This window comes from Pelodiscus sinensis, chromosome 2 (genome assembly GCF_052426305.1).
Source record: "Pelodiscus sinensis isolate ZL-2025 chromosome 2, ASM5242630v1, whole genome shotgun sequence".
Classification (NCBI taxonomy): Eukaryota; Metazoa; Chordata; order Testudines; family Trionychidae; genus Pelodiscus; species Pelodiscus sinensis.
In genome coordinates this window covers 44,143,820-44,162,500 of record NC_143053.1, presented here as the reverse complement: position 1 = coordinate 44,162,500, position 18,681 = coordinate 44,143,820, and the positions used below count along the sequence as shown (strand labels likewise).

The following is an 18,681-nucleotide window of genomic DNA, read 5'->3' as shown; positions in this document are numbered from 1 at the left end:
TGCAGGGTTTAGGGCTACAGTGGGGAGAAATCTCGTTCCTCAAGCCCTGGGGGATCTCGTTCCCCAAGTTCCAGGGATGGGCACCTCTCCCCACTGGCCACAGCATGGCTCTGCAATTGCCTGCAGGAGGGTGCCCCTTCTCACTGTCCCCAGCAGGGAGCCAGCCCAGGTAAGCCTGAGCCCCAACCTCCTGTCCCATTTTGAGCCCTCCCCCTTCCAGCCAGGTGCACCCTTCTGCACCCCAAAGCCTTCATCTCTGGTCCCATCCCAAAACCTATTCCTAGAGCCCACCACCAGTGAATTTTGTTATCTGCACCAAGATGAATGCAATGTGTTTCACATCACCTCCACATTGGTGCACATAGGAAAATTCAATCCACTCAGGGATGCAAAAAATTAGAGGTAACACTGCCTGCTGCTATATGCGTAACTCAGTCATTTCTGTGCATTCAAATGGGCCTACTCAGTGCCTCAAGTTAAGGGCATGCCTAAAATTTTGTACAGTCTAAGAGGCTATCACACAGTAGCTCACTACAAGCCAAATTACAATTGAGTCAATGGAATTTTGGCCCGAGAAGGGCTTCACAATATGGCCTATAATGTTAAACATCACAGCAGCCCAAAAGATACAGAATTTAATAGCCTCTAATTGTACATCAAGAAAACAAAACCATACATTTAAAAAATTCCCTCACTTTTCAAATATCATTGAAAAATATATCTTTATCAGGAATAAAACTGGGGATAACGACATCCATGAACTCCCCGTTCTCTCAAAGAGTAGCCACCACAAAACAGGCTGTTCACTTCCTTACAATCCCTCGCAATGCCAGCTGGATGCTGGAGCACATCCAGCCTGCAAGTGATATTCCTAAACTACATTTAAAAAACCCAATTACAGAACAGAACAAAGACTTAAATCCAAAACAATATTTTAAGGAAATTAAACATTTAATTAGAGTCAAGTAGCTTCTTTAGAAAATATCCTGGTGTTAGTTCTATCCTTCTATCTTTTTTTTGGCGCAGGAATATTCTGGCAGATGCAAGAAAAGTAACTGTCCAATACTCACTGGCTCCTTCAGATTGAAATCAGATGTACATGGCATTCTCAATTCAGACTGATAAAACACACAGACTAAACCAGGTAATTACAAATACATGTGCTGAGTACTTTTTTTTTAATTTGTAAAATTGTTCACATCTTTTAAAACACTTTTTTTAAAAGGTGGAATTACAAACACACAGAAACAGATGTTTTGGGTAGTTAAACTGTTGGAATTTAGACTTCGTGTCTGGCATCACCTGGTTTTGATTCAGTCTTCATGATCTCAGGTTAATTCTGCGTAGACTCAGTCCTGGAGCAGTACGACCACATTACCACCGGTGGGATGGAAGAGCTTCACTGTATTTTTAAATGTGCTTTTATTTTTTTTATAGCACACATTTCTCACCACAGTGAAAAGCAATGGCTTTTGTATTTGTGTGGAGAGCAATAAGCTGCATACAGTTCTATCTGGAACATGCTAGCACAGAGTCTGACAACACAGAACCTTATTTGGTTTATACTGAGTTGTATAACTGCAGAATTGAGTAGTCTTCATTTCGTGTTCAAAAAAGGGTTCTGGTCCTCTAAGCAGACCTTCATGGGAAGACCCTTCAGCCCACCTGCAGTACCACTGAAATCAGCAAACCTCTCTACAGGTGAAAAAGTATCTTAGAGCTGGTTTGATTACAGTACTGGGTATATTCATTGTAAAAATTTTTGATGCTGGAAAAATGTAGCTTCTATATATGTTTACTTATTCCATAAGTAAAAGCCAAGATTCTAAAAATCCCCTTGTTGAATCTGATGTGCCAGATTCTATCTAAGCAAAAGTGCTTAATTTGTGCCAGGGCTGAGCCCCAGCACTTGTAGTGTTAGCAGTTCATAGCTGCAGCACTTCTGGGCTTGCTGTATCCATTATGAATATTAAAAAATTGCTTGAGTCCTGGCACATCTTGCATTGCAAATTAAGCATTGAACTTGTCTAAGTCTGCATAGTAGGGCGTTACAAACTCTCACACTGGATAAGAGCTGCAATGTCATGATGCAACCAGCTATCCCAAAATGCATTTTAGTGATAGAAAACAAAGCCTCTTTAAGAAACATTTTAAGAGTATTTTGTTGACCTGGCTATTTTATTAATTAAATCACCTGAAGTCTCTACAAATATTTGACTATATGAAGCACTATTTGGGTGCTAGATTTTATTAAAACACTTCATCACTGTATAGCTCTAAATCAGCTCTGTATAAATGACTACCTAATGTGTCCCTATATTGTCTGTTATGTGCTTCTGTCCATTGCATGTATCAACAGGACTTGACCACTTTAGTTTAATTGTGAGAATAAATGCACATAAAATGCATTTTTAAATTCTTGCTGTGTATGTATCAAATTACTGTATTTCAAAGTACTAAAGGACTGTTCTTCTTTGTAAATGGGCCACAAGTGTGCATTAGTGAGGACACTTGTATTACCATACTAGCTGCATTCTGTAGCATATAATCATCTGGTGCTACAAGGATGTAGAATAGTACAAATTACTATTACAGAACAGTACAAATCTCACCATAATTTTCTGGAACTTAATGGAGTTTGGCTTAGATTCAAGGCCAGATCCTCTTCTGGTTCAATTCAGCCTAAACTCCTCCCTATCTTCCAGAACCACATTCACTACACTGCCCTCAACTCACAAAGTGAAGCCAATTCTCATTCAGAAAGTCTTGGATCAAAGCTTATCCTATGCCTGGTTCTGATCTAATTTATTTTCAAGATTTATCAGCCTCAAACAGCTTTCACAAAAAGATGATACGAGCAATATTACAGGTTGCGCTTACAACTTGTGTGGATATCAACAAACTACCTTTAGTATAACTTGCTAGAGTACCAGAGCAGTGAAACTTCTTCAGTATGGGTTGTACAATTCTACTTTTACGTGAAGGTCAGAGAGCAATTCCAATGTAGTAATTTGTCAACCTTCTCTTCCATAAAGGTTGCAAAACCCACCAGACTTCCTATTTTTACTGTTCCATTAAACTATGTAATAGAGACAAAACAGTAGCTCCATCATTGTTTAAAATGTTTGTGGATTGCTACCCTCCAAAATCTTTGAAAGAGGCAGCTAATAACTCTTGAGTCTTGTTTTCTCTTGTGAACAAATACTGCACTAGGATCTCCACTGTGAAGATCTCTAGCATTGATGCTGAATGTTTGCTAACATTGTGTTTGGCCCCACAGAGCCTGGGGTGCACCCCACAGGTGGGGGCAGGGCCTGAGAGAGCAGCCTGGCTGCTGTGGGGCTTGTTGCGCTCCTGCAGGGCTATGCTCTTGGGGCTCTACAGCTAAACGGCCTCTTCCCACAAGCATCCCACCTGCAGTCCCCATTTGGTCGATGGAGGCCCCTCCGCTGCCACCAAAGTGGAGTCCAGCAGGTAGAAGCAGCAATGGGGCTGGCATTGAACTCTGCTAGTCAAGCAAATTCAAGACTGGTCATGTTCCAAGGGAGGTACAACCTGCATTTTCTATTATTTTACTATTTGCTTTCCTCTTCTATTTCCTGTTGAGTCACGTCTGAGACCTGAGATCACATCAAAAAAACCTAGAGATGAGAAAAGTTGATCTGGTTTGTAATTTTAAAATATGGCGCCATACTGTGCAGAGTCACCTTTAACAAAATTCTGCCCTTACTCACCTTTCCTAGGAAAGGTGAGTATCCTATGTTAAGAGCCTAGATTTTATGATATTGCCTGGAAGGAGTACTAGTGCATCTACTTGAGTATACTGGGAAACAACTGCTTGCACTAAAAGTGAATCAATAAAGAGATGTCTGGGTTGCTGAGTGCACATTGGTGTTATAAAAAGGCAATGAGTTAGTTCAGCCAAGAAATAAAGGATGTGTACAAATACATTTGTGTGTATTCATACAGCACTTACTGTCATGTGGGGGGGGAGGGGTGACTTTCAAAAGTGGCATGCTGACTAAGCAGTACAAGTCCCATTGATTTCAATGAGACCTAGGCACTTTTCAAAAGTTCACCCAAGTCCCATTGAAAGTCAATGGGATTTGTGCTCTGAAGTCATATAGCCACAATAGGTGGGGATCTAAAAGTGCCCAAAGTACACCACCACATGCAAAGTTGTCTCCAAGATGCAGAAGTCTGGGATTAAGTAACAGGTGACAGCAAAATACTCGGGGCTTTCCCAAGCCTCTGATGTTTTATTGTTCAGAAATCCAAGCTGTGACCACCACAAATAAAATACATTTGCATGTGAATGTGTTTAATGTGAAACAGGCAAAGAAGTCAGGTGTGGCTACATTACCCTTTTATGGTGTTCAAACATGCCTGTGAAATGTCAAGGTAGAGGACACAATCCTGACCACAACTGACCGGTCAGCAAAGATCAGGCCCCTTCGTGTTCACAACTATGTCACAGAAGTGCAATATTCCAAGACTCCATACAACTCAGTAATGCAAATAAGCCTTCACCCTACACAATTCTTACAAGCAGTGTTGGACCAGTTACACATTTGTTTTATCTAAGCAGATGTCTGAACACAAAAGCATCTGCTTCAACTGGAGTCAACTATCATGTCTATGTTTTTCCCCTTAAGAGTGATGAAGAACACAGTAAGTGTTAGATTTTTCAGTGGCATTTTATATTGGAGCGGAGAGACAGATGTTTGAATTTTTTTTTTCAATAATTTGGCCAGTAAGCTTACTATGTCTCTTTGCTAAACTGCTCACCCTTCCTATTAAAACTGATTTGCACAACAGTGTGTTACAGCCAAAGCAAGTGCGGCTGTCATTAAAGAGTAGCTGCTCACACATGTTTCAGTTCTCAGCCAAATCAGCTACTGATGAATGGATCATCCTCTTCCTAGTTTCCTTTTCTGTAATTGTAAGGAAGTAGTAAAGAAATAATTTGTGGTTCTGAAACAGCCATGCTGACAGGTAAGACTGCTTCTGTCTTTTTGCTTTTAAACACACTATCCCCAAGCGGTTGTGGTTTACTTCCAACCCCAGGATCCGTCCAATTCCTTGGAACTCTCCCCATAAAAAATGAAACAGATGAGTCCAAGCCAAACTCAAGGTTTATGCAGCGCTCCCATTTTAAATACAATATTAGGCACAGAAGTAATAGTATTGATCAGTAAATAAGAACAATTAAAACAAAAAGCTAAAGGTACCATCTGACAAGGAATCTGGCCAGGGAAGAAATAAAAACTAAATATTATAGCAATGCTGTACATCTCAAATTTCTCAAAATATTGTGGACTACTTCTTAAAATAGAGATTCTCTCCTATATCAGATTTCCTTCCTCAATCCCTAGTCAGCACTTCCCATAGTTCATGTGACTAGATCATTAATATGGTATAAGCATAAATGAGAATACATGACAATGGGCTCACTTTAATGAAATGAGTGCTCCTAACTGGTTATTTCCCTCATATCATATCTTGGCTGCCTATTTCTTCTTCCTAGTTGTAAGGAACTTAACTTTTACAATTGACTCTCCTTTCACTACCTGCCACTCCCATTGCTTTACTCTCCTCAGCTCATTGTTCATCGTGGTTCTATTCCCCTGCAAAGCATAAGTTTGTCTTGTTTGATTGGTCAAAAAGCCCCTGGAAATCCCAAGAGTCCTTCAATGATTATGATACACAGTAGGGCCTCAAAGATATGAACAGCAGAGATATGGGCTGATTGATCAACTGGACACCATCTGAAACCAGATGTAACCAATCAAGCAGTAGCAGAGACAAAAAAAAAAAAAAGAGTAAATACAGTACTGTACTGTGCCTGCATCTTAAAGGTAGGCCTATCTGGGCTGCCTATCCTCATCCCACTCCCACCTCCATCTCCATGTCACCCTCCACACATGGGGCAGCCACATATATATGAGTGAAGATGCTGGGGCTGCCAGCCCAAGGCTGCTGACAGAACAGGAGTGGTGCTGGGGTCTGTACTGCTTTCACTCCTCCTACCATACACTAGCCAGGGGCAGGCATTGTTTTCACCCTCTTGGTCAGGAGAGGGTGCTGTTTTAACCACCCCTCCATGGGCTGGGAAGAGAACAAGCTCTTTTCATCATTACGAGCCTCTTCCCCCCCACCCCTGACTGGAAAGGGGACAAAGTTGCAGAGGATCCAGGAAAGAAGCTGCCAGCAAAGAATCTGTCCACACGGAGAAGGGAATTCAGCTGCTGCTGGAATCTGGCTTGGAGTGTCAGCAACTGGAACTGGAGCCTGAACTGTGTTCAGAGTTATGGACACTTCAGAGTTATGGACAACCTCTATTCCCAAGGTGTCTGTGACTCTGAGGCTCTACTGTGTGCAGAAAAGCTACAGAAAATTTGCTCCACAGCTTAATGCAAATGTTAAAGATTGCAAAATAAAACACTCAAAAGTTAGGAAATGCCAGCAACAGACAGGATCATGGAGATCAAATAAAATATGATTGTGTAATGAAAGACTATATTATACTGCTTATGCTTTTGGGAACTACAGGTTTTGGAATTTTTACTTAACAGACTAAATGTTAGCAAACTGAAAAACCAAATTCCATTGTGTGAAATCATATTGATTCCATTCTCCCCCACAACTGGGTCATCGGCAGCATCGGAACTCAGTTGTATCTCTAGTACTGTATATCCCTGGCATAGTTAGTAGCAAAACTATGCTGTTTGATAGAGGAGGAATATAGGGAATGAGGAACTTTAGTGCATATGCTCTAGACCAGGCTCAGGAAGAGCACGTGAACAAGTGGTTATGGAGAGCACACTCAGGTGCAAACATTTTCCCATTAAGCATTTATATTGCATATGGCCTTAACCAGGCCAGGCCTCCAATGTGGCAGACATCTAAATGATTTGTAAGTAACAACCCCTTTGTGGTGACAGAATGGCTAAGAGGATAAAATGTGTGTGTGCCAGATCAGAGATCTGAAGTAAAATTCTAATCCCACTCCAGGGGCGTCCAGGGGCCAAGGAACAAAGCTGCCATTGGGAGAATTTTCTCAGTCAGAGGCAGAGTACAGCTGATTAATATGGCCCTATATCAATGCTTCATCTTATCTTTTCCATCCATGTGTGGAATAAATTCTTATGGGTGCCAGGGCACATGCAAATGTGAAACTCCAGTAGAAACAAAAAACCTAGCTGTGGGCACACTGCTAATCAGCTCGGTGGCATTTGAAGCTCTCCTGAGTGGCCATACAAGCACATAGCTTATGGGGAACACTACCCTAGATGATCTCATTTGCAGCCTTTTGACTAGGGTCTTGCCAGGGTAAATTGGGGAGTGGTCAGAGATATCTGCAGGCAAGACTGTGGTGAAGCCAATGGACAGCTGCAAACTGGACTAATGTAGGCTGAAGGCTTCATTGTTCCCCTTGCCAGCCTACAAAGATGGCTTAGAGCTAGTTCTGTCAGCTCTATTCCTGGACTTCTGCTCCTTCTGAGTGGCACCTCTGAGCACCCAACAAAAAATGGCCTCTGAGTTTGGTTCCTAGCTCTAGGAAGTGACCTTGTGCAACTTAGTTGTTCCATTGGTACAATACTGGGAAATACATTTGCTGTATCATAAACTAGGGGCATGGAGACCTTGCTCAATCAAAAGTAGAGCCCTGCAAATCCATGGATATCTGCATTTATAGTCATTATCATTTGCATCCAGGGATGCAGATATCCAACAGACCATTATTGTGGCTTGGGTGGAGACACAAATTTTGTACGCAGGGCTCTGCAGCACACACTCACCGGAGAGAGCAGTCCTCTGGCTCCAGCTCAGCTCTTCGAATCACAATGCAGTGACAATAACATGCTGAGTAAGCTTGCGTGGGCAGGTGAGGAAAACTATAACTCCCTGAAGGAAGCATGACTGTGTGCTCCTGCCTAGTGAGCCAAGCACCATTATGAGAGGGGTGTGATTGTAATTTAAACTAGTCAGTGGTAAAGTGGGTGTTGCAAGGAGAGTAGTTGTTGCCGCTGTCTGTCCCAAACAGGTCTGCATGCATTAAAGCTGTTACAGCTGCATATGGGTTTCAGAGCACCAGAGTGGAAGGGCAGTGCTTCACATGAGGGGCCAAGATTGTAATCGCCCTCCCTGCAGTGGGGAAGAAGTGAGTGGGTAGTGGGGAGAAGTGGGAGATGGTTGGGGGTTTGGCACTGCCCTGTGTCACTGGTGCATGGTGACACTGGTGCAGACCTGCAAATTTGCAAATATCTGTTTTATGTCCACAGATATCCACATCAACACATTGCAGATATCTATCCATGGATAATTTCTGAGGATCACAGTTGAGATGTGGATACAAATTTAGTATCCACACAGGGCTCTAATTACAAGGGCTGTGAAATACACAGAATTAATTACCAGAGTTAATTACCAGTTAACGCAAAAAGCTGTGGTGTTCAACTTGCCTTACTGTAGGCTTAAAGGATGGCAGCAGCTACAATAACCTCCTGTCTAGAGAGCTGAGCCTAGGAGCATGCTTAGTGCACTTAGCACACATGGAGTTGTATAATGCAACTTTAGCAACGTTCCTTTAACAAGTTGTACTGATCATGTAAAGATATAAATCTCAGTATACTTCTATCTTGTCCCAAACAAGGAGGGATTGTCACAGAGAGATCAAAACATTCCTCCGTGACCTCAGAACAAATTTCAGGTTTTTCCTTTGAACCCAAGAGAGCCTAAAGCTTTTCCAAAATGAAAAAAAAGTTGTAAACATGAGTTAACATGGGCAAAACTACCTATTTTCTACTAACCTCGTTCTTTGAAATGGCTGAACCATTTTTACAGAGCCTTAAAAAAAAAATCAGGCCGATAGAGAGTAAATTTTATCCCGAATGGCTACAGTCTGGTAAAATTACAAGCAACTAAAAGAGAGGCTTATAATGGATGATGCTAGGCTACTAAAACTACAAGGGTATGTCTACACTAGCCCCCTAGTTCGAACTAGGGAGGCTAATGTAGGCATTCCAACTTGCAAATGAAGCCCAGGATTTAGATATCTCAAGCTTTATTTGCATGTTCCCGTCCGGTTGCCATTTTTAAATGCCACTAGTCCTAACTGCCTGCGGCTACACGCAGCAGTTAAACGGTAATTTGAACTAAATCCTTAGTTCAAATTACCTGTTACACCTCATTCCAGGAGAAGTAGCAGGTAATTTGAACTAAGGACTTAGTTCGAATTACCATTTAACTGCTGCGTGTAGCCGCGGGCAGTTAGTCCGGACTAGTGGCATTTAAAAATGGCGACTGGACGGGAACATGCAAATAAAACCCAGGATATTTAAATCCCGGGCTTCATTTGCAAGTTCGAATGCCTACATTAGCCACCCTAGTTCGAACTAGGGGGCTAGTATACACATACCCCAAGATAGGTAGAGTCCCCTTACTCCACTGGTGTAGGGTTAGAATTTGGTCACCAGATTTCTAATCTGGCAGATACAAATTTCATCAACTTAGCCACAATGATTCCAGAAATGGACTGCTACTTACATGCACTGCCTGCGTGAAGACTGCAGAATGAGAGCACTAGATTACTTTTTCAAATAGACTCTAAAATCTAGTCTGATCTTGTAGATGGAATGAATGTGGAGACCCACTAACAAAGTTTACTTACAGGCTCTGGGGTAGAATTGATATAATTTTTATGGAACTTGGTTAAAGGAACACTTTATGTATTTATATTCTAGGAAGGTAATATCCCAGTAAACGATACCTCCAGAAATGAAGCTATAATGTCAGAGATGGTTTTACTATGCATTCACTGCCTGACATGCTACAATTCAGAAGTGCCGGAGAACCTTCACAAAAATGCCCAGTGTGCTTTTCTTTGGATACACATTTATTTGGGGGAGAATGGTCTGCGTGTATTGGCAGACAACAGCTGTTGCATGATCCCAGCTATAGTACATTTACTTGCTAAATAGATTAACTTTACAATTTCCTCTTAGGCATTTACCTTTGGAATTTCAGCTTTCATAAGAGGAATCATTTGGATGTACACATTAAAATGATAGCAGTTTAATTATCATAACTGTCAGACAAATATCCTTTATGTGAATATACTAGGGGGGAAATGTCCTTGAATATCGTAGCTACACAATGCAAATAAATTGAATTTATGTCTCATTTAATTTTCCAATGGAATGGTTAGTACTTAAAGGATACCTACACTTCCCCTAGTCTCTCTTTTCCTGAGAAACTTTCAGATGCTGAAAATTAATTCCTTTTGTCTTCTTGTTATTCATCTGTTACACATTATGGAAAAACTCTGGGCATCCAATAGTCCCATAATGGTCTTTCATCTCCAGAGAAGTCTGGTATGAATTAAATTCTTATGCTCTTTCAAATTATGGCTTTGTATTGCAGCATGCCACTGATTTATCATCTTGTGATTTTTGCCAGTTTCTTCAGCATACTGCAACTAGCTAATCTAAATCTCTTCAACCGAAGTCACTCTACTACATTGCTAGCTAATATAGTAATTAAAATGTTTTTGCAATAATGTACATAAATATACAAAAGCTTCAGAGGGATAGCCAAGCTAGTCTGTGACAGGAAAAACTTAAAAAAACAATGAATAGTCTAGTAGCACCTTAAAGGCTACTAGACTATTCATTGTTTTTTTAAGTTTTTCCTGTCACAGACTAGCTTGGCTATCCCTCTGAAGCTTTTGTATATTTTGTATTCTCCCCCAAATAAACATGTAGATGATATCATGAGCTTTCGTGGGTACAACCCACTTCTTCTGATGACAGGAGTGTTAGAAGTCCAGATCCCAGAATAAATGAGGGAAGGAGGAAGAGGGAGTCCCTCCTTCCCTTATTTATTCTTGGATTTGGACTTCCAACACTTCTGTCATCAGAAGAAGTGGGTTGTACCCACGAAAGCTCCTGATACTATCTACATAAATATACAGCCATATATAATGCAATACAACACACCTGTTAGTTTGCCAAAACCCTGTGATACAGAACTTCAATGAAAACGTGCTTTTCTATGTGTAGTTAACATTTCACAATCGGAGCAATAATATATGAGAGCAATGTTATCGGATTACCATATTTTATTTTGAAATAGCTGTGGCTATCACAAGACCATCCAGAAATGCAGTTCAAGCATGCTATATCTTGGTAATGTTTAATGGAAAGAAACTATTTAGCAAGAGTTTATAAGGGCATTTTTAATCATGACTTTCCTTTCCACACTGATTTCAACATATCTTCTGTAAATGACATAGGATTTCATTGTATCCCAAACACTTCAGCACTGGCTATAAGCCTATTGTTCTTTCACTCCAGACTTCCTGCTATGCATGCTGCCATATGTCCCATACCACAAGAATTCAAAGCTTCCACTGTCATGTTTAAGTCTGAATTGAGGTTTACCATGCTCATTCCTATTTTACTCTTTGTCGCTCTTTCATTCTATTTTTCTTGCCAGATGCTATTTGTCCCACCCTTCAGCTCACACATAGTCTCTGTAGCTGAAATAATAATTTTTAATTAAGGAAACATTCTTGCAACTCCACATACACATTTCTTTCTTCCAGGAATCTAGTTTTGTGCTGATCATATGTATACAGACTCCCTCCCACTGCACACGTGCGTGTACGTATACACACACACACACACACACACACAGAGTAAACAAAATTTTAACTACCTTATTCTAAACCTAATAAATATCACTTATTTTGGGGATATTAGACTTCCATAATTTACCATTGTTCATTGACCGATTTTAAGTGGACTGTATTATTTTAAAGTGTTTTAATTTTAAGCCTAAAGTAAACAGAAAATATACAGATTATATTCCCAACATTGCATTGCTCATATAGCCTCATTCCTCTGGTCACAATCAGTTTAAAGTCACTTCAGACTTTTCTTTTCAACCAATTGCTGGTGACTGTCGGCAAACAAGATACTGGGTTCGATGGACCTTTGGTCTGACCCAGTATGGCTGTTCTTACATTGTTAGCCAAAGATAAACAAACAAAAAACAAACCAATATTGAAAACAAATCTGAGTGTTGATTCTTTATCACAAGAGGTGGGGTGGATTCATACTCTTGACAACGAGGCTCCACTAGGTATTCCTTGGAGTAAACTTTGAGATGAGCCAACTCCTACTGAATTCCTTACCTCACTTGAATCTTCCTGCTGATTGATAACAGCTAATGCATCCTCTGCAGCCTGTCGCTTGGCTTCTGCAACAGTTCGCTCCATTTTTGCTCGCTCTGTAGTGATCATGTCGTGGGCTTTCCGTTCTGCCTCCGACACTGCCTTTTGCAACTCTGTCATCGCCTGACGTTTTACTTCATTGACTGCTTCCTCTACAAACAAGGCAAGAGGTGTTCATCAGTGCAATAGGATTGATACAGGACTGTTGATTAGAGGGGAAAATGCACAAAGAACACATATACCCTGCTAATATTATGCCTCATCACTTCCTGAAGTAGGATAAGGATGAAATTGAGTCTCTGTGACCTCTGACCTACTCCCTCCTTCGACTATTCTCCTAACATCTGAAGAGTGCACGAAGTGCTCAGATAGTGCATGATGTGAAGTATAAATGTGCAGCTGTTTCTGATCTCCAATTTATCCTTTTGTATTTTTCTGAATATTTTACTTGAAAAATCTGTTCTGAGGAAGACTATATTTAAGAATGAATTCTAGGAAAGTAACTAAGAAATGACATTTTAAACTCTAGATGCTATGATAATACAAATAATAAATTAATTAACAACAAGCAACTTTCTAGCTTTTAAACTTCCATAAACAAGGGCAGGACACTGGTATACAAACACTTTAAGACACTGACAGGTTCTCTGGTACGCAAAAACATAATGTAGAGTATAATGACAAGTTGCTCAGAGTTAAACCACCTCTTAAAACAAAGTCAGATAATCTACCTTTAGAACTTCTAAAATCATTTCCTGAATTTGTAGTTTTCTAATGCAAAAGATAAGTTTCAGTGTTTCCTTTTTTGTGTTTAAATACATTGCTTCATTGTTTTAGTTCTTACCAATTGTTCTTTGTTCTAACCCACTGTTTATATTTTGAAGAATTTAGAACCTGATTCAGCAAATCACTTGAGCACATTTAAGTCAGTTGGAATGGGGATGTGGGCACATACTTAAACATGTGCATAACTGATCTGTTTAAAAACCGAGCCTTAATATTGTTTTAGGATGCTATAAATCAGTGCAATTAAATTATCCACTATGAATTAGTGTAATGCATTCAACTAGGCTATCCTGGAAAACACAAGTTGTCATGAATTGCTTATTCAGTTTTTGATGTAAGAAGAATGCAAAGATTTTACTAATGTTCAAGCTTTCAACTGATGACTAAAACAAGTAATTTCTTTTTTAAAAAATTAACTGCTCTAATTAACAAGGAAACCATCCTCCCCCCGAATTAGTTTATCTAATTTTCATCTTTATTCAAAGCAAAATGACAATGATTAATTGAAAATTTAATAAGCAGTAATTATTAACTTGGCAAACCTAGTACCAATTAACACTCTATTAAAACTAATTATGACATGTTTCACTCAAGTGTTTGCACTTAATTGTTTCACCCACTTAAAAAGCACCTTAATTAAATGTTCTGTTAATTAAAAACATAGATTCCTAATAAAAATGTTTGACTATAGATTAAAAATGTAAGAATTACAAATGTGCTATGGTTATTTTGGTTTTTGTTCAGTCTCTCACATATGTATATGTATGTGTATCTTATACACACATACCCCTTCCAATTCATAGCTCTATATTTGCAGTTAGTTATCCCAAAACTTGATGTCATTACTTTATTGTAGTAAGTAGCATTTAAAGAAGCAATTTTTAAAAATTATTGTATTACCATAAATAATCCTAATTTTAAAACATAATTTTGCACAATGCAAGTGACTTCATTCTGACTTTATTTGAACCAGTTCAATATGATAAATATTTCTGTTACAGAAGTGCCTACTCAACTAGGTTCTGTACATACATATATAAATAATCAGTCTCTGTTCCAAAGAGATATGCTAAAACCGAAGTTTTGGAGAGGAAAGAAATAAAATTAGAGATAAAACCTATGCCTTTATTTTTATGAGGCTGAAAATATGCCTTTATATTACCATACCATAAATGTTGTTTGTGGGGAGGGCACAGGGAAAGGGTAAAATCATACCCTTCAACTATACAGCCAGGGCCTAATTTGCTTTGAATATTCAAGGTGAATTAAAATTCTATCTAAGTGGCAATACAGGACAATAATTTTTGCTTACGATCAAAGCTGCAGCTTGACTAATTGTGTATGCAAATCAGGCAATTTATATTTAAATTATGCATTCCTATTCTAGTCCCACAGGCACACACAGATCAGGAAAGGGAATTGGTAGGACATTTGCAAGGTGCTTGAATATTTATTACCAACTGCAAACATTCCCTGATCGCATGAAAAGAAATATACAGCAGCAAATGTACAGATGCAGTTTTATTACTATTTTTGTAAAATTGAGGCAACTTAAATACAGACCTTTTGCACTGTATGAACTACACTTATTAAAAAAGCTGATTTTTGTGAGGAAAATCTGTAGTCTTTTCGGCATTTGCCATGAATGGAAATATTTTTAAATGTGCATGAGGCACCTTCAACCATGCTATATAATCTTGTCAAACCTTTATCTAACGTTGACAAGTTTGCAGTGTCTAGAAATCCCAGTTTAAACTGTTTTTACGAGATTTAACAGATTTCCTTGTTCAATGTTTTATACACATTAATTCTGATAAACTTTTTATTTTGGTTACTGTATATAAGATGGAAAGAAATAGGTTCAGTTACCAGAGTTTATAATCCAATTCTGTATTGTAAAAACTTTATTCAAAGGCTCAAGCGGTGTCATCAAAGTGTTTTAAAACATTGTAGAAACACAAGCTGGGGCAGAATGAAAATGTCTCTGGGTTTGGATGAAGTATAAATAGTGGGTTTGAGTTTTCAGTTATATTTGATTATATGAATGGAGAGTTGATATATCAGAGGTGATACCTGATTGTATTAATATAACCACGAACAAAACAAAAAAGAGATAAAAGCGTATTTACTTTTTTTTCAAATCACAAAGCAATAACAGTGTTTCAGTGCTATACAATATATGACCCTACTGCAAAAGGAAACTATTCATCCAAATAAACACTTATTTTCTGCACATTCTATTATTATAGATAACCCATAATAGTTGGAAATGAGGTGCTGCAGATTTGATGGTTATAGTTCAAAATAAGATCCATGCTACTTGGACAATATCCTAATGGCAGTGATGGATACTATAAGAAGAGATTTTACTTGCCTAGATAGACAATACTTGACTTTCCATAGAAAAAGAATAATACTGGCATAGGCCCTCACTTCCCTTCCAGAGAGAGAAAGGTTGATTTAGTTTCAAATATCAGAAAGCATTAAAAAATTGGTTAAGAATGCACATAAGCCTAAGAAATGTACATAGAAGGCCACTTAATTTCCTCACAACTGCTTATCATTGGGCGCCTCTTAGGGTTTATTTATGGTTTCAGTTGCAACATTCACTTATGCTGAGTTGCTCTAACTCATGTGAGTAGCTCTAGAGAAAAAGGGGTACAGCCGGACTTCATGAATTAGTAAGCTCTACTTGACACAGAGTCCTTTTTTGGGCCTGGCCTTATATACTGAAATGAATGGGATTCTTTCAGCTGACTTTTGTGGAAGCTAAATTTTTGATACCTCAACATTTTAGTGCCCAAATTGAGACAGCTATGCCTTATTTTCAAAGTGTTTAATCCCTAAACCTTTTGACTTAGATTGGAGTCATGTGTGCTCAATGCCTCTTTAATCGGGCCTTCAGTATCTCAAGTTGGTCACCCAGAAATGGCTGCACCCAACACGAGTAGACACTTTTGAAAATGTAAGCCTAAAACTTACTCTGAAAAGGCTACAAGATAAGATAAGTGTACCGGACACATATGTGACCACTAGCATGATAACCTCACCGCACATTAAGTAATGGGCCCTTTGATCTGGCTTGTTGGAGAAGCTGTGTAACCCTCTTTAAGGGCTAGAGACTCAGAAAGTTACCTGCTATATGGGGCAGATTCAAACCAAGTCAGCACAGAGACACTGATCTATTATTCCCAGGTGCCCTGACCACTGCTCTAAATACCCTCTTTTTCACTTGGAACAGGCTGTCCAATACCTACCCTCCCAGACACAAAGTAGCTAGTTGCCCATTTCTTGGGCAGCTGGAAAGGAATTTTTCCCTCACTGCCAGATTGGCTAAGGTAAGGTGGGATTTTTTGCCATTCCTATAGTGGACTGAGGACTTAGTTGAGGCCAAAAAAAGCACCAAAAAGGAAATTAAACTATGATGTTTAACTAAGTACGTAAACGTGGGGCAGGTGATCCATACAGATACCTTGTAGGCAATGCACACAATGATCAGATAGACTGAGCTGGGAAAAGATTTGAAGGAGGTATTCTTTAAAGGAGAAAAATAGAGGAAGTTTGAGGCTCCTATGACTGGCAGGGAATCAGCCCCCACTCCTGTATAGCCCTCCTAACTCTAATTTGATGGAGGGGCGGTAGCAAGATCACAGAAACAGCTTGCCTGGGAATAAGCATGGACAAAGGAAGGGATTGCCAGCAGACCCCCAGGTATATGCATCTGATTATGGAATTACCCGCGCTATGCAATTGTATCTGCTGGGTACTCACAGACATTTAGGAATAAAAGTTGAAGACTAAACTATATCCAGGGTCTCCTATCCTTCCTCTTGCATAGCTGGACAGTAGTAATTACAATCCTCTCCATCAAAAACTATGTTCAATTAACATTAAAGATACAACTGAAACCCACACAAAGCAAGAAGACAGAGGTGAGACACAAAACCAAGTTTAAATCAAAATCCCAGATCCAAACCAACCCAATAGGACAGACGCTCATAAGGTGTAAAGTGACACAGATGCTTTCACACCAGCTGAGGAGCTCACCTCAGAGCTTGAGAATGTTTGACATTTGATAACAGACCAAAATTTTGCTCTCTAACCCTTCTCAAATACACCATTCTTCTTTCACTTTATTATGTCTAGGAACTACAACACAACTGGTATATCAAGTTTAAAAAATTAGCTAAGCACCAAAACCTAGAGACTTTATGAAGAATAGTTGCAACTTCTGAAATTCCTCTACACAACATTACTAGAAATGTTTTCTTGGACTCATTCATAGTTGATCACCATGTCTTATTTTTATATTTAAGTCCTACCATAAATAAAGGAAAAAGGAAAACAACATGCCACTGATATACACAGCATCACACATCAATGCTAAGTTTTCTTTGGACATAGGACAAAATTATAGACTGAATGAGCTGTGGTAAGTTATAGCATGCACTGTGATGGATACACGAAATATGCCTTCAATACAGAGACATGAATGTGTATTCCAAAAGATTAATCCACTGTACATTAAGTGACATGACTAAGGCTACCGCATCAATATGTCTTCATAGTACTGTGCATTTTTATTCCATAATAAATAAAATGCTCATGAAAAGCATTTACAGCAGGGGTGGAGAACCTCAGGCCCAGGGGCCGGATGTAGCCCCCATCTTGCCTGGATCTGGCCCCAGAAGCTCAGGGCTTCCCTCCCCCCAGCACTGGGGAGCCCGGGCTGGTGCTCCAGCCCCACAGCCAAACCAGTGGATTCTCACTTGTGGGTGGCATCCGATTGATTTTTCTGTGGGTCAGTGGTCTCCAGCCCATAAAAGGTTCCCCACCCCTGATTTACAGGATAAAATAAAAAAATCCTGAAACTGTTTATCTTTGTCATTCAATCATTAATATTATGGGTCACATTTATCAGTAGTAATGGAGCATAAACATGCCTCTGCACCCTAACATTTTCACAATTAAACAAAGATTTGCACATGCAAGAATCAGGCCAGAGTGCACACAAACTAGTAGCTGAGCTCATGCTTGAGGATAAAAGCCTAGCTTTTTGAAGTCAATGGCAAAATTCCTTTGGACTTCAATGAGGCCAAGATTTTATCCCATGACAGTAATATGATCCTTTCCAGTGAACCCCATTGCTCATGCCAAGCTTCATGGAGTCCAAGGAATTCTGTACAATTCTGCCACTGCAGATCAAATCACACCATTTGTGTGTGCAAATGCTAGTGCAACAAATTTGAACACAGTTGTCCATACGCAACATTGTTTCCGACTTTGAAAATACTATATTTCAGACCATAAATTTCACTGTTGATTAATAGCCATGAAATATTATACATTTTTTCATATTACAATCCCAACCCTGTATTTTTCCATATTTAAAAAAACCTAATATTTATGTTTTCTTTTCCCTTGGAGGTTAATGGAGTGGAAATCTTCAAACTTAAAAAATTGTCAAACTTAATTTTTTTTAAATTGTTCACAGACGGAAACTTCTGTATATCAAATTTCAGCCTGAAGCCATTATAATCCCTGAAAATTGGGTTATTTAATGGAAATACTGACAGCACCTAAACTGTAGTGGCAGATGTTTTTATAATAAAGATTATTTCATGTTCTGATCAGTTCCAGTTTATGATTATTAAATA

The 18,681-nt window shown here is 39.2% G+C and overlaps 1 protein-coding gene across 8 annotated transcripts in view; it reads right to left on the bottom strand.

Moving 5' to 3' along the window:
• Positions 1 to 18,681, bottom strand: part of RUNX1T1 (RUNX1 partner transcriptional co-repressor 1) — a 141,693-nt gene that overhangs the window by 5,028 nt on the left and 117,984 nt on the right. For all 8 annotated transcript variants that reach the window (XM_075920393.2, XM_075920396.2, XM_089776207.1 and 5 more), the window contains one exon: positions 12,200 to 12,390. In XM_075920393.2, coding sequence (XP_075776508.1) covers positions 12,200 to 12,390 — 191 coding nt within the window. The remainder of the gene's footprint in view (positions 1 to 12,199; positions 12,391 to 18,681) is intronic.